A 26351-nucleotide genomic window follows, 5' to 3' on the forward strand; every position below is an offset into this window, starting at 1 on the left:
GCAAATTTGAAGTCATCCTGGGATTCACAGTGACATCTTATCAGTCAGTTAATCAACCAATCCACCAATCAGTCAAGAAATAAACAAACTAATTTTAAAAGAAAAATTCATGAACACACAGCTTTGTGAAAAGGGTTACATTGGACAGATTGAGGAATTTCTGTTTTTAAGTACGTTGTACAGATATGTATGATAAGTGTATACTAATGTGGGCATTCCTTCCTTGGGAGAACTGTTAAAGTTCCTCAGAGGCAGGGACTCAAGTCCCAGTGGCTAAAGCTGAACCCACGGCTGCATCTCCCCCTCTGATGTCTTCTCTCTGTGTGTCCTTCAACACTGGTGAACTTCAGTGATTTTGCAAAGTCCGATGTGCTGGAAGTTGCTACACGACTTTCAGTACCACTTTGGTATCACTGCAGCCCATGACGCTCCTCTGGCAGCCATCTTCCTGCCATTGCTTCCCACCCTCTGTGTTAAGTAGATTAGCATCTTATGAATTCAGAACTTTAGAGACCCACCCCTCCACCCCCACCCCCCGCTCCCCAGGCGATCCTAACTGCTCTTCCCCTCTCAACCATTTTCCCGTTGTTCATACCATCCACAAGGCTTGGCTCTTATTTTACTTCTTCTGTTCAGTGGCAGCAATCATTCTTTTAAGAATGTCCTCCAGTCCCCTACACTTAAAAGGCTGTTATCTCACTGGCTGAGGTACAGTTGCTCATGCTTGTAAGGCTAGCACTTGGGAGGTGGAGACAAGAAGGTTAGGATGAAGGTGACAGAGAGAGACACCTTCACAAAAGCCAACAGCCCTCCCCAAACGATAACAAGATCACGCCCTTCCAACAATTCTTTCCCACCTAGTCATCCATTCCAAATCAAGGTGATTTCAATATTGATTTATATTCATATTTACCTTTAACACTTTTCCTGTAGCGCTCAACAAAACCTTCAGCTGTTCCCACTCTAAAGATGAAGGGGAAGACGGGCATGTAAGGGTTACCGTTCCACACTTCATTTAAGGTGTCTGTAGAATGTCAAGTCTTTTGTCACAGCTGAAATGCGTTGCCGTGGGGACACAGAAGGAGCGAGTGACTCATACTTGAGAGGGAAACGTTTTGATCAAGATTTTTATATTAGTTTATTTGTTCGTGATACATCTCCACCACAGCTTCCGCGCTCTCTCCTCTCCTCCCAGTCCTCCCCGCTTACCTCCCTTCCCCTCCCTTGCTCCTCAGAGAAGTGGAGACACCCCCATAGATGTCAAGCCACCTTGGCCTGTCAAGATGCAGATAGGACTAGGTGAATCTTCTATCAAGGCAAGAAGGGACCGCCCAGTGAGGGGAAAGGAATTAGAAGGCAGGCAGCAGAGTCAGAGACAGCCCTGATCCAGCTGTGAGGAGACCCACATGAAACCAAGCTGTAACATGTGTAGGGGGACTAGATCTGCCCCATGCATGCTGTCTGGTTGGTGGTTGAGTCTCTGTGAGCCTCTATGGGCCCAGGTTAGTTGATTCTGTAGGTTTTCTGCGCTGTCCTTGACCTCTCTGGCTCCTTCAGTCCTTCCCAGCTCCCCTCCCCCCGCCCCTTTTACAAGATTCCTTAAGCTCTGTCTAATGCTTGACTGTGGGTCTCTGCATCTGTTTCCATCAGCTGCTGGATGAAGCCTCTCATATGACTGCTAGGCTAGGCTCCTGTCAGCAAGCACAGCAGAATGTCATTAATAGTGTCAGAGGCTGGCTCCCTCTAGCATGGCATGGGTCTCAGGGTAGACCAGTCGTTGGTTGGCCATTCCTCCAGCTTCTGCTCCTTCTTTATTCCTGAACATCTTATAGGCAGGACATAATGTGAGTCAAAGGATGTTTGGCTGGTCTGGTGTCCCCATCCTTCCAATGGAAGTCTTGCCTGGTTTCAGGAGGTGGCCACTTCAGGTTCCATATCCCCTGTTATTAGGAGTTTTTGCTAGAGTCACCCTCATTGATTTTGGGGGGTTTCCATTGCTCTGGGTTTTTAACTCTTCCCAGAGATCCCCCAACATCCATTCCACCTCTCTCTCCTGGTTCTCTCTCCCTCAGTCTTCCCCACATTTGATCCCTTCTGTTCCCTTCCCTACCCCCTCTCCTACCCAGTTCTCTCCCTCCCTCCCTCCCTCCCTCCCTCCCTCCCTCCCTCCACGACTGATGTCCATTTTACTTCCCCTTCTCAGTGAAATTTTATCATTTTCCCTTGGTCCCTCCTTGTTACTTAGCTTCTTTGGATCTGTGGGTTGTATTATGCTTATCCTGTATTTTATGCCTAATATCCACTTATAAGTGAATGCATACCATGTTTATCTTTCTGGATCTGGGTTAACTCACTCAGGATAATATTTTCTTGTTCCATCCATTTGCCTAGAAATTTCATGATGTCATTGTTTTAATAGCTGAGTAATATTCCATTGTGTAAATGTACCACATTTTCTTTATCCATTCTTTGGTTGAGAGACATACTAGGTTATTTCCAGTTCCTGTCCAATAAAGCTGCTATGAACACAGTTGAGCAAGTGTCCTTGTGATATGGTAGAGCAAATTTTGGGTATATTCCCAGAAGTGGGATAATTGGGACCTGAGGTAGAACTATCCCCAATTTTCTAAGAAACTGCCAAATTGATTTCCAAAGTGGTTGTACAAGTTTTCACTCCCACCTGCAATGAAGGAGTGGTCTGTTTTGTCCACATCCTTGCCAGCATGCGCTATCCCTTGAGGTTTTTGTTATTGTTTTTGTTTTTGTCTTGTTATTGTTTTTGTTTTAAACTTAGCCATTTTGGAGGGGGTAAGATGGAATCTGAGTCGTTTTGATTTGCATTTCCCTGATGACTGAGAATGTTGAATCTTTCTTTAAGCGATTCTTGGCCATTCGAGATTTCTTGGATGATAATTCTCTGTTTGGCTCTGTACTCCATTTTAAAATTCGGTTTGTTGACATCTAACTTCCTGAGTTTATAAAGGACCCAAAATATTTTGGATATTAGCCCTCTGTCAGATATAGGGCTGGTAAAGATCTTTCCCATTCTGTAGGCTGCCATTTTTTTTCCTTATTGATGGAGTCCTCTGACTTACCAAAGCTTTTCAGTTCATTGAGATCTCATTTATTCATTGTTGATCTAGGTGCCTGAGCTGCTGGTGTTTTGTTTACAAAGTTGTCTCTTGTGCCAATGCATTCAAGGTTATTCCCCACTTACTCTTCTATCAAGTTCAGTGCATCCAGTTTTATGGTGAGGTCTTCGATCCATTTGGACTTGAGTTTTGTTCATGGTGATAGATATGGATCTATTTGCATCCTTCTATATGCAGACATTCAGTTAGACCAGCACCATGTGTTGAAGATGCTTTTTTTTTTTCCATTGTATAGTTTGGTCTTCTTTGTCAAAAATCAAGTGTCCAAAGGTGTGTGGGTTTACTTCTGGATCTTCACTTTGGGGCCACTGATCAACCTGTCTGCCTTTATACCAATGCCATATGGTTTTATTTACTATTGATCTGTAGTACAGCTAAGATCAGGTATGGTGGTACCTCTAGAAGTTCAAGGTTTTAAGAATGAGGACTTATAGGAAATAAATAAGAGGCGGAGTTCAGATGAATGAATGACAAGAGCAAACACTGGAGTCTGAGAACCTTGCAAGTTCCATGGTCTCAGAGCCTGGAGGCAAGTGATACAATACCATTGTCTTTGTTCTAGGGATCTCCAGGAACTTGATGACAGCACCCAGCTCCCCCTGCTTTGTCACTTCTCAGAAACAGCTGAAGGGCTCACCACTATCCGGGCCTTCAGGTGAGTAACACATCTTCAGATTGCCAATGAGGGGCAAATCCATTCACAAGTGTCTATCAACAAATAACAGCTAACTGACACCCTTTTGAAGGCATACTGTGTTGCTCATAGTGAACTACATAGCAGGAATAAGAATGAACATCATTGATTAGGGTTACTTATCTGAAAAATTTAAGAGTACAGAATGAATTGACCCAGTGGAAAGGAATTAGCTGAAGCTTCCAATAAAACACTTACACAATGAATCCAGCCAGGCATGGTGGTGCACACCTTCAATCTTAGTACTTGGTGATTGTGGTGGTGGAGTTCTTGACAGGAGCACCAAGAGTTCAAGGCCAGCCTAGGGAACAGAGAACGTTCAAAACCAGCCTGGAGTCCATGAAAGCCTATCTCAAAAATACAACAAAAGAAAGAAAAAGAAGAAAGAAAGAGAGAGAGAAAGAAGGAAGGAAGGAAGGAAGGAAGGAAGGAAGGAAGGAAGGAAGGAAGGAGAAAGAAAGAAAACAATCCAAGCTTCTCTATGTTTATAAGCAGCAATAACTAAGCTTCCATGGACCAAGCTACTTCCTGTTCAAGTTAGATCATAAAAGTGGCATTACTGGCCATTTTCTTTGATCTAGAAAACTGATATTTTAAAGCATTGCATCTTCTTTCCACCCTATTACAAATGTGTATTGATTTAGATCAGAGATTTGTCCAACCTAAGATGTTTATTTTAAGAATATGGGAATGGTTAACAGAATGGATCATTAAGAAGAAACCTTTGAAAACATTATGTATGATGAGAATTCTACATAAATCTATGTAAGTTTCATTTACCCAATTCATACCTCACATCCTATCATGTTTTCTCCACATGGAATGTAAAGCCTCTTACAGAGAATTTCAATATTAATTATTGGTATTGAACATACAGTTATTGGCATAACTTTATAGTATAATAGTACTTGGCAGGGACTATCAATAAATATAGCATATTGAAGATTACTTTTGCTACCAAGCTAGTCCTTTCCAATTAGTTTATACAAGAAATATTTATTAGAATAGTATATAATGATATAACTGAGTACTATTCTTATAGATAAATAAATATTGAATACACATGGCTGTTTATTTCCATCCCAATTATAAGTCAGTCTTTACTTTGCCAGTGTGTGATATTATTTTATGTCCCATATGAGTGTTTACATGAGTATGTTTTCATTATCTGTTTTATTTAAAATATTTTCATGCTAATTACTTAATCTCTTCCAACTAGAATACAAATTCTGAGAGAACAGGATTTTCTTCTCACTGATAATATACCCCGAGTTGGGAAATGCTTTTTATATTTGTTTAGTGAGCTTGGTGTAGGCTCTGTCCTAAGGGAGAGATTGTTTCAGGGATAAAGATGATAGTATAGTGAGACCTATGGAGGTGTACCACACAGACAGCTGTATCAGAGGGTTGGGTGGCCTCTTGTTTCAAAAGTAGATGGAGATACTTGTTGGACAATGGACCTTTAAATGAGGACTAGTTGAGATGGATGGTAAAGGCGACAGAGGGTCCAGAGGAAAAAGCATGAAGAATTCTATTTTATGTATAACTCAAATCCAGTGTCACATGATCCCAAGGTGGAGGTCATCACAGTGAAGCTTGAGAACATGGAGGCTGGTGCTCACAGGGAAGGAGCGAGTTCCTCTGTGTGGAACTTGGATGTTGTTCTTTCTGTGTTGTGGAGTCATTGAAGAGTCTCAACAGGAAACTGACACAATCACAGTCATGTTAATTACAACAATTGTCTCATCAATGGTAAGTCAGGGTGACTGAAGCTAAAGGTAGGAAGAAGCCAGGAGGCCATGTTGAGGCACAGTCTTACAAGAAGCCTCATTGTGAAGGACCTTAATTCAGACTGGTCCTCCTCTTCCCAAGATTCCAGTGAAGAAATAATATTAAGCACACTTCTCAGGGAAGACCTTGTCTTCATAGGAAGGGAGAGGAATTCATACCAGTTGAGAAACTAAACCACATAAGGAGGCAAAGGCTTAGGGTTGTCGGAAGACTTTGTGTTTAGTCTGAGAATTTCACAACAGTAAAGACATGTATCAGAAAGGCACTGTACAACTTGAACATGGATGGAAGTATCACAATAGTGAGCATGTTAAAAAATTGAATGGACAACAGTAGTTAAAAACAGAAAAAAGAAAAAAAAAACAGAAAAAAGTTAAAGAAGTTAAAGGTATCCTTTGGATATAGAAACCACAATGCTATTTATGATCTTAACAATAGCAGAATTGGTTCAGGAGTAGCAAAATCAGAAGTCAGAAGCTGGTGGACTCATTAGAATTGCTGGTGTAGGGAGAGTTAAAAGATCTCTACTCCAGGAGTGTATTAAGGCATTATTTTTTTAAAAGAGAGTAATGAGCTAGAGATGTTTGATGGATGATGGGAAGATGCGAGGGGTAGGCAGGATCCGGGAAGTTGATGGAGCAGGTTTCAGTAGCACATTGACAGGGATGTGGCTGGTCAGAGGGGCAGCTTTTCTGGAAGGGGATTTTGTACAGTGTGCTTTTGAGAAAGCATGGTGTGTGAGTGAGTGTGTGTGTGTGTGTGTGTGTGTGTGTGTGTATGGGGGTGCATCAGGAAGCTAGGGATGGACAGCAGGACTCAACACCTCAGAACCTCCACTTTCTCCCGGCGGGACAACATGGGTCATCTGAAACTGCCAAGGATGGGTCATCTGAAACTGCCAAGGATGGGTCATTTGAAACTGCCAAGGATGGATCAACTGAAACTGCCAAGGATGGGTCATCTGAAACTGCCAAGGATAGGAGTCAGGGAGATCATCTTGGAGAATCCGAAAAAGGTTTAGAAAAAAAGGAGAAAATAGACCAGAGCAAGGTCCAACTTCTTAATTTTCCTCTTGCACTAAACACACAGGTGAAATTGAATTAATAGTACATTAAGAAAAGCTCTAGACAGCTGTAAGAATAGCAGAATATTACGCCTTACCTTTTATGCTTGAATAATAGATGTGCCAAAGAAGGATTCTCTAACTTCCATCTAAAAGTATCTTGTCTATTAAGTATTATAAACCATAGTGTTTTCAATGATGATAAGTATTTTTAAAAGACAGCGGTAGCCTACCTGCTGGGGATAAATTTCTAGAATCACTGGGGTTGGTACTCATTATCAAGAATAAAGCTGTGCTTAGGGCCTGAAACATTCAGTGCTTAAGATACGTCACTGCTCTCACAGAGGATCTGAATTGGGTTTCTCACACCTCTATCTGGTGGCTCACAACAGCTTCTAATCTAAAACCTCCTTCTGTTATTCACAGGGAACTATATTCATGTGCATCTAAGTATGTACACACACATAAGTAAAATTAAAATAGGTCGTAGAAAAACACTTGAAAAGAACTGAGCATGTGATTTCCCATATCTGTTCCTTTCCTATGTCTACCCAGTGTCCCCTGGGCCAGCTTCCTCAAAAAGCCCTCCTTGGAGTGGGCCTTATGTTCCCTTTGCACTTGGGGCACACTCACACGTCACAGGAAATCTATAGTCATTTACAAGGAAGGTATCTAAATTAGACTATGTTGTCAGTGACCTTTGCCACTGCTTCATTTGTGTGTGTGTGTATGTGTGTGTGTATGTGTGCATGTGTGTGTGTGTCTGGCATTTGTGTGTGTACGTGTGTGTGTCTGATATTGGTGTGTGTGTATGTGTGTGTGTCTGACATTTATGTGTGTGTCTGACATTTGTGTGTGTGTGTGTATACGTGTGTGTGTCTGACATTTGTGTGTGTGTGCATGTGTGTGTCTGACATTGGTGTGTGTGTGTATGTGTGTGTGTCTGACATTTGTGTGTGTGTCTAACATGTGTGTGTGTGCATGTGTGTGTCTGATATTGGTGTGTGTGTATGTGTGTGTGTGTGTGACATGTGTGTGTGTCTGACATTTGTGTGTGTGTGCATGTGTGTGTGTGTGTGTGTGTGTGTGTGACAGAGTAAAGGTCTAAGGATGTTCAGAAGTGGACTGGATGTGGATGAGAAGACACAAGCTGAATGCGTCAAAGTTTCCATTAGGAAAACAGAAGGTTTCTTGCCAAGCAGAAACAGAGGAATGCTCCCTGCGCGTTCAGCCCTCCTCCCTCTGCTCCAGGCTGTTGCCAGTTCCCTACAAATGTGGAGTGATAGAAACGACACAGCTCAGCAGAGGCAAGCAGGTCCCAGACAGAGCACACTGTCAGGATCACAAGCTCTGATCTACTGGATGCATTTGTCCTGGGTGGTGAGAACACCTATCCAGGAGAACCCTGGATCTTCTCACTCCTGTTTCCTGTTAGGGCACCTACAATGTCTTGTTCACTCCAGGAACCTGCCCCCTTCCCCAAATAAAACCTACTCCCAGACGTCTTCCCTATGCTCCAGGAAGCCAGGGTTAGCCCTTGCCTTCTCCCCATCTCCTCTTCCTGGTTCTCTATTCAGATCCTCCAATGTAAATCTCTCCTTTATGCTCTTAGGCTCCTGAAAGGAAGGTCCTGGGCTGCCTCAGACTCACTAGCTAGCAAGATTTCTCCCACCCTGAGAAAGACACATCTTGTTCATTGTATATCTCCAGAACCTAGCACAGTGTCTTCCTTGCTGTGGAGAAAGGAGGCTTAGATGCAAATATAGCCAGTATTCCTCTAGCAAGCAAGTTTACCTAGCACGTTCCTGGCAAGCATGGAAATGGGAGCCTTACAAAGACCATCACAGTTTGTTCTCACTGTTGCTGTGAATCCTAGAGCCTCAGAGGCCACTCCGCCTTCCAGCTCCTCACTACAGTCACCCCTCTTAAGGTCACGTGGAAGACAGACACGCTCCTTGGACTGTTCAGTCCCAAGCCATGGTGTTGCCATTCTTTGACATAGGTCCCCCTGGACGTGGCATTTAGTTCAAGGCTGCATAGCTCAAATCGAAGTAATGGTTTGGCTCTCACTGCTAAACTCTGATCGTCGTAGATCAGACACTGCTGTCTCACCAAATTATCTCTCTGGCTTGGCACACTAGAATGGTCAGATTGATTGGAGAGATACCAAAGATCTGCTTTATATTGGCCTGTATGGACTCTGATGGTGGGCCAAAAGTACCCCGCCCAGGACTTCTTCGTCCTTTGATACAAGTGATGAGTTATTTAAAAGTTTTGCAATTTTACTGGAAGATTTTACAGGAATGGGGGATTCTTTTAGCAAGTAGGGCTCACTAGTGAGTGGGTCAGTAATTCCTTACAAAATGGCCTATAGATGGTTTATGTCAGAACAGCCGTGGCCACAGGGAGGAAAGAAGCTAACTCAGCTGGGTATGAAACCAACTTTCAAACCAGTTGCTTGTCAGCTCTGTTTTGTCCCTCTGTTATTTAAGGAAAGTGGTTACAAAGTCAGGATATGTTTGTTACATAGAAAAGATATGTTTCTTTTTTCTTTTCAGTGTGTATGTGTGAAATTGTACCCAGGATGTTCAAGTGCTTAAGGGTCTTCTTAATTTTTAAAACAAACTTTCTATGGCATATATTCATGGTACATGGTAGTGCAAGGGGGTTGAGGTATAGGGTGAGACGTGCTCACACAGGATATACGCTTGCTTGAAGGTTATTGCTAGTTCTGCTATTAAAGCAAGCCACGCAGAATTGGGTTTGATCATGTTAAGCAACAGGGATGAGCCTAAGTTTCCCATGGACATCTGACGTCTCTCCATCACCACGACCATTAAGGTGAGAAATCTCCCAACCCTAGAGGATGAAGGATTTTCTCTGATGTCACTCAGAGTATTTACAGTGCCTTGTTCACCCCCAAAACCCAGCTTCATTCCTAAAGCTACTCCCAGACAGTCTTCCCTGTGCTCTGGGAAGCCTGGCTTGACCCTTCTCTCTTCCCACTCTCTGTCTCTATCCAGATCACCCAAAGTAAGTCTCCTTCGCTTTCACAGGGTCACTGCAAACAGACCCTGTGCTGTGCCAGCCATCTGTGAGAAGATCCCTCAATCTTCTGCTCCTTGGCACCCTACTGTCTTTCTTTGGTTTAAAAAAAAAAGCCAAAGAAAAGAATATATTTGAAGGGATATATTTACCTGTTGTAAATGCATGGTTTTCTGTCTCCACTGGTTCTCATCCAGCCCAGCTCAACATCATTTGGAAAAATGAAATAAACCCCTCAAACACAGGTAGAACATACTGTGATTTCTGTAGCCCGGATGGCATAGGCCAAGTCTCACAGCATGGGATCCATCAATACTGTGGCATCACAAAGTGACCTTTAATGAAGATTTGTCATAGCAGTGGCTTCTTTTCCTAGCTGTAGCATGAAAACGGAGCAAACACTTTCCCCCTTGGACTCTATCCAGAACTCAGCAGAGCGACTCTGGAGTCCACTTGCCTGTCACGCATCCTATCCATGTGTCACTCTGTTACAAACCATTCAGTAGTTAACGGTGACTGGCTTTTTCTAATTCTCCTGTTAGGTGACTAACATTGTGGTGTCTTTGTTTTCTGAAGGCATGAAACCAGATTCAAGCAACGCATGCTGGAGCTGACAGACACGAACAACATTGCCTACTTATTTCTCTCAGCAGCCAACAGATGGCTGGAGGTCAGGACGGTACGTTCATTATGTTCCTTGTGCGATTTCGTAATGGAAACCAAACAGACAAGAGGCTTGGCGTGGAGAGGCAGATGTTTGGTGGAACTAGCCTTCTACGGAGAGTCAGGACCAGACCTCCATTGACTGGACTTTAAAATAGATCAGGTTTGGTTTTGTTCCAGATGAAATTTATTTCCATGTTGTAGCTAATCACACACACACACACACACACACACAAATGCCCCCAAAGCAAAAATCACTCTGTGTTCTTTATACCCTCCGAACTACCTAAGTTTACAGGATAGTAAATAGTTATACAATGCCATTCTTTTTTTTTGTAAGACAATTTGAAAAGTGACCAGGTACACTGATGTCCTTCACTGATCCAGACAAGCCTGTAAGGGAAGGTGAATTTCTTTGTTTTAAGCCAATGGAGGGCTACGTTAGTACAAAACTGTCAGTCATCTATTGCTGTCTTCTCTGCTGTGTGACACACAGGAATAAGCACAGATTCTGGCGCAGTATAGACTTCATGTCCCAGATTAAGTTCTTGCCGTGCCAGCTCCCTCTTCATTTATAAAGTAAGAATAAAAACATGTACCTCATGGACGTGTCCCTAAAATAACAACGAAAGCGACGGAATTGCCCTAGTATGCTAGTCTAGCTTGATTTGTTGCTGTGATAAAATATGCTATCAAAACACAAGTGAGGGAAGAAAGGGGCTTATCTCAGCTTACAATTCCAGCTTAGCCTCCCTCATTGTGGGAAGTCCAGGAAGAAACTTTAAAGAACTAGTCCTATCATATCCACTGTCAAGGGCAGAGAGAGAGAGAGAGAGAGAGAGAGAGAGAGAGAGAGAGAGAGAGAGAGAGAGATGCAATACAATCTCACGCACTTGCTTCCTCTACTCTTACACATTTCAGGACACCTGCCTAGGGGGTGGCACTGCCCACAGTGGTGTAGGACTTTCTACATCAATTAACTTAATGGACACAGTTTCCCACAGACATGCCCAAGGACTACCCAGTGTAGATAACCCCTCACTGGAACTCTCTAGCCAGGCGACTCTAGGGTTTTTCAAGTTAATCTAAGTCCCTGCTGTAGATTATTTGTATCTCCAACCAGATGCAGATTTAAAAATAAAAACCCATAACCAGAGAAGGTAGATGATATAAGAAGTTTAAAGGGGTCAAAATGAAGACTCCCAAGTTCAAGAGTGGTCATAAAATACATTGATACAGATTGATAGTCTTAGACCACCCAGGTCTCTAGTTACTCTGACTTCTCATTGGTTGACAAAAGTGGTGAAGATTCTTCATTACCAGTGGAGAAGACCCTTTATCACCATGTCAGTGAGAGCTCATTGACCAACTGAACACAAAAACCAACAACTAAAGCATCTTTCAGGATGGTGTGAAGGCTGGAAAAATCAGGACAGAGTTACTTAGGAGTTACAGACTCCTGAAAGTTAGATACATGGTTGCATAAAATCTATAACAAAACCCAAGCTTGGTTTCCAGATTCCATCTAGACCACTATTCTTTGTTTGAAGTTTCTGTTTTCTTTCTTCTTTTAAAGATCCCCATTATTCTCTGGGGAGAAATATCATATTGGAATAGTAGAACTAACAGAAGAAGATCTCTGTGGGTGGATTTTCAGAAGTGTAATGTGACAATGACAGTAGTTGTCTTTGAGTCTGGTCTTTCTTAGCTTGGAGATTAGGCGTGATGCTTAGGGGTAAGTCGTTTTCCTTGGATGCGAGATGTCTATGGCTGCTGCCCTTAGCACTTCCCAATGGCAGGTTCACAGACAAGTGTAGGAGAAGAATCTTCATGCAAACCATATGTCCTGTTCTTAGAGCCAAACCAAGATATCAGCACCCGAGCCTGCCAGGAAAGGGAAGGGCAGGGCAAACTAGAGAGAAACAGCAGCCAAGTTCAAAGCGGCTGCGTCTGACCCAGAATTTTAACCCCACCCCCCCAAGAAAAAGCAACCAAATCTACCTGAGTATAAACGAATTCAGTTTCCTTACAGACTAAAGAAGGGATTGCGTTTTTAAATGGCAGGGGTAGACTCGGTCCTTCATTCCACAGCTCCCTGACACAGTGAAAGACATTACATGAAACAGCTCCTAAACATCTGCTCACAAGTACTTGCTCTCTTCTGGCTTCGTCAAGTACCAGGTGTGAATGTGGTACACACGCACACACACACACACACACACACACACAGGGAGAGAGAGAGAGAGAGAGAGAGAGAGAGAGAGAGAGAGAGGTAAAACACCCTTACACTTAAAATAAGTTTATTTAAAACTAAGTGCTGTAGTACAGAAACATATGTCACAGATGGATTGTCACATAAAGCAACGCTTTTTTGCCCACGTGGCTTCATTACTGTGGGTGTGTGGAAGGGACCTCTTCATTGTATCTGTAACTTTAGCCTCACATAAGTAGGGTTTTGTCAGAGAAAATGAACGGCGAAGTCAGGGCCTTGGAGATGAAAGTGTGAGTTGTTCTCAGCTCTATAACTCGATGAGCTCTGGTTTGTAAGTCCTTGGAGGGTAGAGAAAAGTAAGGAAAGTCTTTATTTGGCTCAAAAAAACAAAAATACATTGATCTTATCTGCACTGTTCACACAGCCCTTCATGCCCCTCTCATTAACCACAGAGTCCAGGAAATCAGCAGGAACACCTGCTCTGAGTGAATAGTCACCATATTTTCAGAACAGACACAACTAACAGGGCAGAAGGAGGGTCATGGCATTGGGCATTAATTAGTCAGGCAGCTTTTCTGGAAGCTTCTAAGAGGGCTGGAAGCCTTAGTATAGAAAGGAGAAAGCTTGACTTCAGAGCTTCCTGTGGCTGTGAGTCCCCCATTTCCTCTTCTCAAACACTTCTTGATTTCAGAACCCCCACCCCTACCCCCTTGCTGCTGGCAGAAAATCCCCATGAGAAGGGAGGGAAGGAAATCAGAGCAGATGGAGGTTGTTGAATTGGGGAAAAGATTCCTGGGCTCCATCCAGCTTTAAGATTTTGTCTAGTAAACTCCTGATGCTTGCTTCTTTCCCCGTTCATGTTGAATAAGGGTTCAGAAAATCCCGAGGCTTAGGAGACAGCGTCAACAGATAAATTGCCAACACACAAGTCTGAGGAGAAGAGATTGGATCCTAGAACCCCAGCTCCTGGGGGCTGTTGTAATCATAAAAAGATAAAGAACTATAAGAATAGATGCTCTATAGGGGTGTGGGGAGGTGTGAGGGAAGGGGTGCCTCAGTTTATTTAGGGCATGGGGGGAGGGTAGCAGAGGCAGAGAAAGGCTGAGAGAAGGGGAGGCTGGTGATGACCACGTGGAGAGATGGAAGAGAATGGGGAGAGGGGGGGAGCAAGAGGCAAAGTTCAAGGGAGAGACAAGAACAAGAGAAGCAAGAGAGAGGCAAGAGAGGGAGGAGGGGCCAAGCAGCCCCTTTTATAGTGGGCTAGGCCTACCTGACTGTTGCTAGGTAACTGTGAGGAGGAGCATATCTGGCTGTTGCCAGGTAACTGTGGGGATGGAATCCAGACAGAATACCAACAGGGGCCACCTGCCATCCCAGCACTGGGGAGGCAGAGAAGGAATTCCCAGGCAGGCTAGTTAGACTAGAGGAGTTAGCCAGCTCTGCCACAGTAAAGGCACATGTCACCATACACACACACACACACACACACACACACACACACACACACATAGGCATACATATGCAAATGCAAACACATGAAAAGAAAAGGAGAAATAGAAAGAGTTAAGGCCATCCGAGTTATTGTCTTTCCTTGGTTCTATGGTTTCTGTGTGGAAGACTTCATCTTGCCTACCATATTCATTTCCCATTCGCTTAGGATTGAGAAAGCATAAGAAAGGTTTTAACACATCCACGGGGTGAACGAAGGGATAAAGGGACTTACTTGACTGGCAGACAAATAGCAAGAGCAGGGCCACCCTGCTTGCCTTGGCAGGGGAAAGAACTGTTTTCCTATCAGTGCTGAGTGAAGTGGCCAGGGTTCTGTGTATGTCCCCAGGGCCTGGCCTTTGAACACAGCTTACTTATGTCCTCTCTTCATCCCTCCATGTTAAACAATTCCAGTTCTCTGGCATTGGTGTATCCATTTGCAAAAACTGTGTAAGTCTATCTACACACAGGCTGTGGTTCCAAGGCTTTGTCGTGATGTGTGGTAGAAGGCTGAAAGAAAATTCCCATCAAGAAGCCAACACAAACAAACAACACAAGAAGTCAGTAGGCACGCCATGCGGAAGTGAAAATAGTTGCTTAGTCTGTCTTCAGTCTGTTTGGTGAGACAGCCAAGAGCTTTCCAGCTCCTCAGTAGACAGGGCTGCAATCACTGCAATCTGAGTCCCTAATATAATTTTCCTGTTCCCAAGTGCTAGAGAGGAGACACATTTCTAAGGACCAGTGGGGAAAGGGGGAGGCTATAGTGTTCCGTTGCTGCTGATTGCAGAGAATTACAGTTTTCAGTATAACCCCAAGTACAGATAGATATCATGGGCTTACTGAAATTGGACCAGAGCTTTCTCTACAGCCAATAGGAATCAAGGGCTTCCCTTCCAGAAGCACTGGCTTTACATGATCAGATTACAGTTCAGGGGTGGCTAGAGGAGCTTTCCTCCGAAAGACAAGGACTTAGTCCAGTCCCTGCGCCCCCAGAACACAAGAAGCCAGGCATGGCAGTGTGCTGTTCTTATCCCAGTACTGAGGAGCTGGAGACAAGCCCACCCTGGGGCTCACTGGCTCACTACTTGGTGAGTTTCATGCCTTAAAACACAAAGTGGACAGAACCTCATACACACACACACACACACACACATACACACACACACACACCTGCATTCACATGTGCACATGCACACTAAACATCACACACACACACAATTATAGTTTGGCACTATGCACATGACATGGTGGGGATAAGCTCTCCCTTGAGAGTGGGTAATTCATGTACTTAGGTTTATTTCCTAACGGAATCTCACTGTGGGAGGTGTCTGTCACCAAAAAGGTTGGTTAAGATGTGTTGGGCCTGAGCAGAAGGCTTGCTAGTCCTAATCCCTAAGTGTCCTCTGTCTTCTCTGTAGATCTTCAGACCATTGACTTCTGTTTTCTTAATTTATTACCTTTAAACTATTTTGCTATTGACATATACTTTGAAGAACTGGAAGAGAGATAAAATGCTAATCCATTGCCTGTGTGTGTTCGTGTTACTAGCACGGGATTTGGAGGACAGGGAGCCGGCTTGGACGTCTCTACCTTTGCTAAGTCTCACCTTCCTAGTTCACTGTGTGCTTGAAAGGACTCATCCGAAGCGTAGCAAGTCTCTGTAAGACATCTTGATAAATATCTTGCACACACACAAAAAAGCATCTCTTGTGCAGATCAAGTTATCATTCTAGTTACATACTTCAGAAGGTTTCTAAATCTTTAGAAAATATGTTGCTTTGTTTTTAAAACTTTCTTATGTATGTATGTGTGTATGTGCGGGTGTGGGTGTGTGTGCACACGCTTGCACAAATGTGTATCCTCTTAGAATTTAAAACACAGAATTACATGTATGCATGATTTTATGGAACTACATACAATTTAAGAACTGCAAACGAAAGAGAACATGTTTGCCTTTGTTAGACTGTCTGGGGGGGTGGGTACTTAACACTACATTTGCATCTGCCTTTGAAAGTGACGTCACTTTGATATCCTTTGTGGATAAAAATAACTTCATTGAGAGGATGCATTTTTTTAACGGCGGGTGAGCTCACCTTGTGCCTTATTCCATGAAGCACAACTGACCTTTTGGATTCATTCAGCATCGGTCTCCTTGCCTGTGATGAGTCAGACAGTCAGAGATCCCGACGTCCAAAACTCTGGTTCCTCGGAGAGTAGAGGCACCATGAGCACTTGAGGAAACAAGTAACTTTGAGAAAACTAAGCAGGACATGTTGACAGAAAGCCACCCTAGGGCTAGAGCCAGCAGCCAAGAGAGAAAAGGTGGCATCGAGAAGGAGCCAGGGCCCAGGGACTGCTGAGGAGAGGCGGAACAAGGAAGGAGTCTCAGGTGCTATCAGAGCAGGGAGCATACAGAAGTTGGAGGATAGTGACAGAAGACTCAATAAACCACTGGGGCTTGTGATTATTATTCATATAAGTTGGAGGCATTGATTAGTATAAAAGGGAAGTATGTTAGTTGATATATACTGTCAACAGAATATGAACAAATCTGAATGAGGCTTTTTCTTTTCAAAGGTACCAACTGTCAGGTGGCAGAGCGTAGAAATTAAATCACCCAAGTCAAGGCCTTAGTGTGCACGACACACAGAAGTTTCCTAGGAACTTGAGCCCCAGTATCTTTGAATTCCACCAGGCACATCTTGTGGAACTTTACCTTAGGCTCACCTTGCTTTATGAAACATATCATTGAAACTCTTTGTGAATCCTTTTATTTTATTTTGAAAACTTAAAAACTTATAAATGTGTATGTGCATGAAAATACATGTGAATAAAAGTGCCTTTAGAGTCAAGAAGAGGGCCTATGATCCCTGGAGCCACGATGTGGATGCTGGGAATTGGACTTGGGTCCTCTCAGTTCCAGCCTCTGTGTGAATCTGCTTAAAAGATGTTATATAACCTGGGAACCTACCACATCATGTTGAGACTGTGAAATTTAGCATAGAAGGCTTATAGGGGGAATCCTATAACTATAAATGTTTTTTAAAGTACATGGGAATTCTTTGCCGTTTATAGACGATAACAGCAGGGCCTAAACGAGAAGGGCTCTGTGCTGTGCAGTCGTCTCTTCAAGCAAAGGGGAGAAGAGCCCTGACTGAATGAATGTGCTGTTGGCAATGGCTCTATCAGAAACAGCTACCAAAGAATTTACTACTCAGTGATGTTTACTGCTTCAATAGGTTAGCTCTGTGTGATTGCTATTTAAAAACCCCTTTGCAACTGTCAGGGGATTTGATGTGGAATTTTATCTTAGTGCCTGTTCTGACCTCTAGTACTCTATGATGCACACTGATTTTTAAAGCTTGCTTCAAGCACTTGAAAAATTATCCATTAAGTAAAAGCAATCTCAATTCCCAGGACAGCAAAACATAACTATGATGTCATCCTTTTCAATGTTTCGGTGGATTAGGCACAATTTCTACTTTTCACAAAGGAAACGTAGATGCAAAGGCATCTAAATTAGTTACCTGAGCATAGTAGCTGCTAACTGGCAAAGCTAATATCTGAACAGTCTCATATGTCAAGACTGGACTCATGGTGGGCTCTGCAGCAGCACGATGTTTGTTAGTGTTTGATACAGGTACCAGTGCACGCAGGGGGCCACTGGAGACACTTCCTTCTTTGTTTTTAGCACATTAGATACCACTAACTACTACTACTTCAACACTACTACTTCTATCTTATCTTCCATCGGTGATACGTTTTTAGAGGGATTGGAGCTCTCTCTAGCTGCAGGAGTTCACTAATTGTGACTTGAGATAATCATGTCTGAAAGTCTGTTTCCGGGACAAGTGGCGCATGATTATGATAAAGCAGAAACCATGCTCATACAGTTGGGGAATGGGATTAGAAGAGGCTTAGATGAGTGGATGTCTTTTAGTCGACTCCGAGGATGGCCTTTGTGAATTTTTCTTTTACGTTTTGCAAAGTTTATCGCTGAGTCATGGGAAAGTCTGGTGCTTTAAGCCCTGTCTATAACACTTGTAACTTCCAAGCAAACGCAGCCCATTTCCTCATCTATGTGATCTGCGAATCTCATGTCCCAAACCTGAACATGGGTGACAAAATGCTCAACTCCAGATTTCATCAAGCATCAGAGGCTCATTTCTGCAAGGGCTCTGTTACAGCATGAAGGGGGCCGATAGCCAACTTGACACAGGCTATGAAATAGTTGCTTGTCTGTCAAAAAACATGTATATCGAAAGGAGCAACTAAATCTGATCCCAGTTGTGGCAGCAACCACAGCTTCTCTTCAGATAAGCCATATCTTCCCTGGGAGCGCACACTGCCACTCCTGACTCCAGTCTCGTCATTGGTCTTCAATGACGAGTCACTTGGGTGAAGCCTGACCAGACACTCAAGCGATGGTGTGTTTCCCACTGGCTGCTCACACTCTCTGAGTTGATTGGCATCTTCTGTTTAATGACTTGGGAAATCTTCAGGTCGTTTAACTTGCTTCTCCCCTTTACAGGACTATCTGGGAGCGTGCATTGTTCTGACAGCCTCCATTGCATCCATTAGTGGCTCTTCCAACTCTGGACTGGTGGGCTTGGGCCTTCTCTATGCCCTCACGGTGGGTACCGAAGAGAATGCCTTTCTTTCCATGCCATGCCAGAGGGACTTCCCATAGAAATGATCAACCCCCTTTCACGGACACTAGTGAAATATGACATTTAATACAAGGTGACATTTTAACACCATAGCAAATTTGAGCCTAAAGCTAATGTTTTAGGACAGCTTGGATTAATCTCTCTCCTTTTGATTTTAAAGGTTTTATTTAATATTTAATTATGTGTATTTGTGTGTGTGCATGTGTGCCTGCATCTGTGTACACACATGGATACAGGTGCTCATGGAGGCCAGAGAAGGATGTCAGCTCCCCTAAAGCTGGCTCTGCAGAGACAGCGGGCAGTAGAGACTCACCCAATATGGGTTTGGTGGATCTAACAACCCCAGTCCTCAGCATCAAACGCTCTGAGCAGCTGAGCCAGCTCTCTGTCCGTGTCTTTTCTCTTTGGCAGTGTGTAGCTAGATTCTAAAACATCCCAGATCCTACAAGCATCCTGTGCCTGAGTTGTTTGGGATCCCTGTCTTGTGTTGTGTACATCCCAACAGAGGCACTAAAAGGAGCATGGATAGAAATAAGATTAGCATACATATGAATGGACTGAGTTCTCCGCTGTGTAGTGGAATCAGAGAACAGTTCATGAAGGAGAGACATGGAAGGGCTTTGAAGAACACACACCTTCTCTGCGGTTGTCTCATGACACTCTCCCTGATGCCTGCTAACCTGCAGTACCTATGGACCATGTGATGGACACTGTCCAGGTCATTCTGTCCCCAAATGTGCAGTGAACCTGAGAATTGCTTGCTTTCTTTAAGTGTGTCCTTTTCTCTCACTTTGTCAGATAACCAATTACCTAAATTGGGTTGTAAGGAACTTGGCCGACCTGGAAGTCCAGATGGGTGCAGTGAAGAAAGTGAACAGTTTCTTGACTATGGAGTCGGAGAACTATGAAGGCACCATGGGTACATGCCCGCTCCTGGCACTGGGCACCTGCTTTGCTTTGTCACTGTGATACCAAGAGAACCCCTTCTCTTCTTCACTGACTTCCCCCTTCCTTATTTTCATTTATTTATTCATTTATTCCTTATTTTTATTTATTTACATTTTGAATTTATTTATTTATTTTCTTATTTATTTATTTATTTATTTTTGGAGTTTGGGGTTCTGTCTATGTAGCCCAGGCTGACCTTAAACTCATTCTCCTGCCTCAACCCGCTGAGTGCTGAGAGCATGTGTGTACACGCCACACCCACTCTTATATGAATACTGTGTGATATTAGTGGCTGAGAATAAGCAAAAATCTAGTCTTAGACACAAGTAGATTCTATTTAATATTGTGTAGAGACGTTGTAAATGTATTTGGGACTTACTATATTGTATTCTCATTCTTACAGCTTTATTAATTTAAATATCAAGAAACTTGAAAGTGCTAAACAGGATTCTCAATTCTACTGGAATAAAACTTCCAAGAATGTTGATGGTAGACAAAGTATGGTCTGCATTCGATGCGAATCTCAATTGAGCTGCATTGCTTTGCCTAAGACGTTCAGAGGCTCTCTAGCTAGAAAAGCACACGGTCTCGGTTATAGCTGAGGACACTAAGTGACCTTTTACTTCTTGCCCTGTCCCATTTCTCATTCACCACATACTTCTTCCCTAGACACGATAGCATGTTACATTTTCCTTTCATCGTTATTCTTCTCATACACACATTTGAAATCAGTTCCCTGAGAATCGCCTCAAGAACTGCTTTTATAAAAAATTAATCATTACATTCGTTTCTATCTCAAATGATATCCCATGTCCCAGTTACCCTCCACCAACTCCCCATCCCACATTTGCCCCCCCCCCGCCATCCTGAATTACACAGCTCTCCAACCTCTGTGCTCCCAGAGTGCTTTGTGTTTGCATTCCCATGAGGCTGTCCACTTAGAACGGCAGATGCAGACTTCTTGCCTGCCTCCCAAGTTATAGCTCAGTTATTTTCAAATAGCTGAGACACTCACATTATAAACGTTGGTTGTTTGAGGATCCACTTACGTAGAAACCATTCAGAAATGAACTATCTTTGAATAGCGTGGAATACTGGGATGCAGAAGAGACCAGAGGATGTTAATGCCCACCCCACCCCCTAGTCCCAGGTTAAACTTGTAAGAAAAACAGGGACAGCAGGAGGGGTTAATTAAAAGAATGAAGAGGTCAGCAGGAGTGGAAGGAAGCTAAGGGAGGGTAGGTCGGGGTGAAGAATGGACACAGTACTTTGTGTATCTGCATGGAATTTTCAAGAGTTAAACTTTAGGGAAAGAAAATAACTCAAAAATATTTAAAATTCTCAGTCAATACTGTTTACTCTGGATTTATTTAATTCAAAAACTAAGCTACCGCAGTTTGATTTGGAGCTACAGTGAATTTATGGAAAATGATATATACCTATATATTTACATGTTAAAGTTACTCCTGGACATTGAATGTATATTTAAGTGTGTGTGTTCCTTTCTTCGTATCTCTTTAAACTACTGTTTGTCTATTCTGCTTCTCCAAGATCCTTCTCAAGTCCCAGAGCACTGGCCGCAGGAAGGCGAGATCAAGATTCATGATCTATGTGTCAGATATGAAAATAACCTGAAGCCCGTTCTGAAACACGTCAAGGCTTACATCAAACCCGGGCAGAAGGTATGGCATTCACATGATCCGACTGTTTGTCTGCATAGATCTTTGGTGGAGCCCCCATCACCACATGAATGGGACATCACCATGTCAGTGCCCACCCTGGGTGTCCAGGCTCACATTCTGCATATGCTGTGGGCAAAATCATCTGCATGAAAAAGAAAGGGAGAGAGCAGATCCAAGCAGGACACTGCAAGCCCCTGAGTTATTCTGCCCTTAATTAGCCTCACATCAAAAATCAACCAGGCAGGCATACTGTTTAAAATTTCTGATTTCTGGCACAGAGACATCTCCTTGGTGCCTTCATTCTGGATTTAATCTGAAAATAATTTCTTTTAATTGATATTAAAAATGATGCCAAGAAGTGCTTGCTGACAGGAGCCCAGTATAGCTGTCCCCTGGGAGGCTCTGCCAGAGCTTGACCAATACAGATGTGGATGTACACAGCCAACCACTGACTGAGAGCAGGGACCTCAATGAGGAAGTTAGGGCAAGGACTGTAGGAGCTGAAGGGGTTTGCACCATCATAGGAAGAACAACAATATCAACCAACCAGACCCCCAAACCTCCCAGGGACTAAACCACCAACCAAAGAGTACACATGGAGGGGCCCGTGGCTCCAGCTGCATGTGTAAGAGAGGACTGCCTTATCTGGCATCACTGGGAGGGGAGCCCCTTGGTCCTGTGGAGGATTGATGACCCAGGGTAGGGGAACGCTAGACCGTTAAGGCAGGAGTGGGTGGGCAGGTGGGGGAGCATCCTCATAGAGGCAGGGGGAAAGAGGAGGGGATGGGGGCTTGTGGAGGGGAAATGAGGAAGAGGTGTAACATTCGAAATGTAAATAAATAAAATAACCAATAAAAAATAAAAATAAAAAATAAAGATTAAGTGAGGGGAAGTGGGCTTGTTAAACCCATCACCTCTCAACTAAAACTGGACAGTTGTATGAAGGTCCAGCCGTAACTTGGTACTGAAATAAAGCCATAGATAGAGAACAACACAGCCACACAAATGTAAAAATCAGAATGCAGTCATCAGGGGCTGAGTGGGGCTGTTACTTCTATCGTAGTTCATGAGATCTAAGGACACTGGAGTGCAGTTATTTGAGCAGATTTGTACTTTTCCCATGACACCTTGACAAAACTAAAAATGCCTCTGTCCCTTTCGTGCCTTTGCCTGAGTCTCTATCACTCCTGTTCTTCCCAGGTGGGCATCTGTGGTCGAACTGGCAGTGGGAAGTCCTCCTTATCTCTGGCTTTCTTCAGAATGGTCGACATATTTGACGGTGAGCTGTTAACTGAAATTTCATCATCCAGGTGTCCTCTCATGCTGAGCATGAAAGATGCTTGACACCAACACTGACAACCTGGACTCAGTCTCAAGACCTACAGACTGGAAGGACACACTGACTCCCATAGATTGTTCTCTAGCTTCCACGTGTACCATGGTGTGTGTACCTGAGCTTGTATGCACCCCCCCACACACACACACACACAGAATTTGCTTTTTGTTTGCAGTGACTTGTGTTACTCATTATGACTGTGGGTGACAGGCCAAAGGGTTTGTCTTCAGGAAACTCGTATGTGTGGTAGGGATACACTGCAACAACAACAACAACAACAAACAACAACAACAACAAGATATACATACAGGATGTCTGCTTCCAAAAAAATCCCATGAAGAAAAATAAAACCGGAAGGGAGGGTAAAGGCATTCTAGAAGACAGAGGACCCAAAGGAGAACAATGATTTTGGCTTACATGACCAAATACTGAATAATAACAGAACATTCCTTCCAAGGGAAAAAAAAATATCAGAAAGAGAATCTCACCAGAAATGTACATTTTGTTAGAGACAGATGTTTTTTATACTTAAATGGGAAGTTTTACATTCTGTATTTCAATCCAGAACTCTTTTTATTAATTTATTCATTGGTGGAACTGGGGATTAAGGCCAGGGCCTCATGGCCAGGTGATGGTGGGATGGGGGAGGGGATAAAATATTAATTATTAAATGAATGGAAATTTCTCTCATGAGTTTGTTTTTCTGTAACAGGAAAGATAGTCATTGACGGGATAGACATCTCCAAACTGCCCTTGCACACGCTCCGCTCCAGGCTGTCCATCATTCTCCAGGACCCAATCCTGTTCAGCGGCTCCATCAGGTGGGTGGACTAGTCTGACAACTTCACGGAAATGATCAGGTACAGCAGGCCGCCCCACAACTAGAGATGGAACCCCTGGCATTGGTGCGCTAACCTAGACATGAACTTGGAGCTCTCTGTTTCATTCTATAAAGCCCACAGTGAGTGGTGACATTTCTGAGGTGTCCCACCCCACAGCACCTTCTTGATTCCTGTGTCAGTCCTGAGTTCGGCAGATACTGCAGACCCTCGCTTTCTACCTTCTTGCCTTTCACAACTTCTATTCTTCTCTTAAATAGTTTGGCAAAAGTGGCTCCATTGCTTTCTGTCCCTGCTTTATGGTTTCCCACAAATCAGTAAAAACTACAAATAACTGGAGATATTCATTCTTCCAGTAGTTTCCTTCAGTACATTGTTTGATTAAATCCTCAGAAAAGGCATTTGGGGGCATATCATTATCCCTGTGTTACAAATGATTATTTTGAAACTCAAAGCTGTTGTGGCTTTCCTAAGTTCATAATCCAAGTGGTGAAATTGCCATTCCAGTTGCAGATTGTTTGAGTCCAAAAGCTGCCCAGACTTTCACTAAAAAATCAGGGAAGGGTGTGTGTGTGTGTGTGTGTGTGCTCGTGCGCGCGCGCAGGTACATGCCTGTACATGGCTTTTTTGTTTGTTTTGTTTTTTGCTTTTGTTTCTCTGTCTCTGTCTGTCTCTGTCTCTGTCTGTCTCTGTATCTCTCTGTCTCTCTCTTTCTCTCTCTCTCTTGATTACCTTCCCTGCCACTTAACTACTACCTAGTTTGCTACCTCTATTCAGAATTATTATTTGTAGGTGGAGAAAAAAATATGGAATATCACTCATTATTCACCTATAAGATTTCTTTAATTAAAAGTTCTAGTGGTCCAAGCTTAGACAAAGAACTATAAGTAGTAACCAAGGAATGGCAAGAGTGGGAAAACTAGTCTTCGCTGTGGAAGAGCACATCAATTGCTTAATCCAATATGAAGTGGTCATCTCTGAAGACACACATATACAAGTAACATTATATGGACTGAGCAGGTTGAATTTATACAATGGTATTCATACATATCTGCATATACACATATACACCCTCATGTGCATACAATGAAAGAAAACATGTTGTGAATTTGAGAGTCAGAGGGATTCACAGGAAGATTTGAGGGAGGAAAGGAAAGGGGAGAAATTATGTAATTATACTTTCATTTTTAAAACAAAATATTTAAAAAGTTCTAGATGCATCAAGTTGTTTAGCAGTGCTGCTTCAGCTGGTATCTCTGAGACACTCCGAATACTCCTGTTGTGTACTGTTTGGTCCCATATAGATTTGTGTGTTTAGAATCAGTTCTGTAGGGATATTTTCTAGACTGTATTTGAGTTCTGTGCTTGCAATGAACTGAGCCCTGTTCTGGGTATTGAAAACATTGCTCTGTGTTCACTATCACTGATACACAGAGATGTTCCCTTACAGGTTTAACCTGGATCCTGAATGCAAGTGCACAGATGACAGGCTCTGGGAGGCTCTAGAAATTGCCCAGCTGAAGAATATGGTCAAATCTCTGCCCGGAGGCTTAGGTACGGTCTCTGGTTATTGGTTCCTTAGCACCCCCACTCCACGTGCCTCCAGCTCCACACTCTGATAGAACTGCGTGATTCTAAGCCCCGATTTTATTCATGTATATTCAGAGCTATTCAGCTGTATGTGTAATGTGTGCATGCACTGCCCACAGAGGCCAGGAGCAGACATCAGATTGGAGTTACGGGAGGTTGTAAACATCATGTGTGTGCTGAGAACAAAACACAGGTCTTCTGCAAAGAGCAGCCAGTGCTCTTAACCACTTGGCTTTCTCTCAGCTCTCATCTCTATTTGTTCATTTATTTGTTTGTTTTAACATACAAACATTAGTAATAGAAATACATATATAAAAACAGACTGAGCCCTCATCTGCTGGAATAATATATTAGCAGGGTCAATATATTACAGGGTGATATAACAGAAAGAGAAATGGAGTTGGGGTTGGAATATTCTATTTTTCTCAAGCCCTACTACACAAAAATGTCCTTGGTTGAGCCACTTAGTCTTCCTAGGCCATAGGAAGGTATATCACACAATCTCCCAGGAAAACTGGATTAAATAATTCAACAATTTCCAAGGTCTTCTGGTCTTGCAAATGGTTAGCAGTATTTCTTGACTTGCTGTTAGGGCATAATTTTCCACATGTTATCCACAATAAGATAATCCAGCACCATCCTTACTCCCCGAAGAGACATCTCTTCAACAGCACACCATGCTAACAGAGCACATGTCATATTCTCTTTTCTAACTCTGTCCTTCCCCAGAATGTTTCTTTCTATTGTCAGTGAGTCTCTTGCTATCTTCCCTCAGATGCCACTGTCACTGAAGGTGGTGAGAACTTCAGTGTTGGACAGAGACAGCTGTTCTGCCTGGCCAGGGCCTTTGTTCGGAAGAGCAGTATACTCATCATGGATGAAGCCACTGCCTCCATTGACATGGCCACGGTGAGCTCACATCTCAGCTTCAAACATCAATGTGCTGGAAATGAGACTGAAAATTGTGGTGTATTCATCTGCCTGGGTTCTAAATCCTCGATGCTACTGTTGCAAATGACTCCCAACAATGGCCTTGATCATCCCCAAAAGGATTTCTGTCACCAAGACTCACTTTTAATATGGTACAGTTAGACTGGAGATTCACTGAGAACATCGAAGTCAGCCCTCACCCATTGGGATATTACAGATTAGCAGGATGGTATAGCAGAAAGAGAAGT

The 26351-nt window shown here is 43.2% G+C and overlaps 1 protein-coding gene across 7 annotated transcripts in view; it reads left to right on the top strand.

Annotated features, from left to right (window-relative positions):
- The window catches only part of Abcc9 (ATP binding cassette subfamily C member 9), a 112472-nt gene that overhangs the window by 76028 nt on the left and 10093 nt on the right, over positions 1 to 26351 (top strand). For all 7 annotated transcript variants that reach the window (XM_029478465.2, XM_085839797.1, XM_029478466.2 and 4 more), the window contains 9 exons: positions 3715 to 3807; positions 10322 to 10424; positions 18640 to 18741; positions 19577 to 19697; positions 21278 to 21408; positions 22609 to 22687; positions 23457 to 23565; positions 25034 to 25137; positions 25949 to 26082. In XM_029478465.2, coding sequence (XP_029334325.1) covers positions 3715 to 3807; positions 10322 to 10424; positions 18640 to 18741; positions 19577 to 19697; positions 21278 to 21408; positions 22609 to 22687; positions 23457 to 23565; positions 25034 to 25137; positions 25949 to 26082 — 976 coding nt within the window. The remainder of the gene's footprint in view (positions 1 to 3714; positions 3808 to 10321; positions 10425 to 18639; positions 18742 to 19576; positions 19698 to 21277; positions 21409 to 22608; positions 22688 to 23456; positions 23566 to 25033; positions 25138 to 25948; positions 26083 to 26351) is intronic.

Source organism: Mus caroli, unplaced genomic scaffold (assembly GCF_978045245.1).
Source record: "Mus caroli unplaced genomic scaffold, Mus_caroli_1 scaffold_7, whole genome shotgun sequence".
NCBI classification, from domain to species: Eukaryota; Metazoa; Chordata; class Mammalia; order Rodentia; family Muridae; genus Mus; species Mus caroli.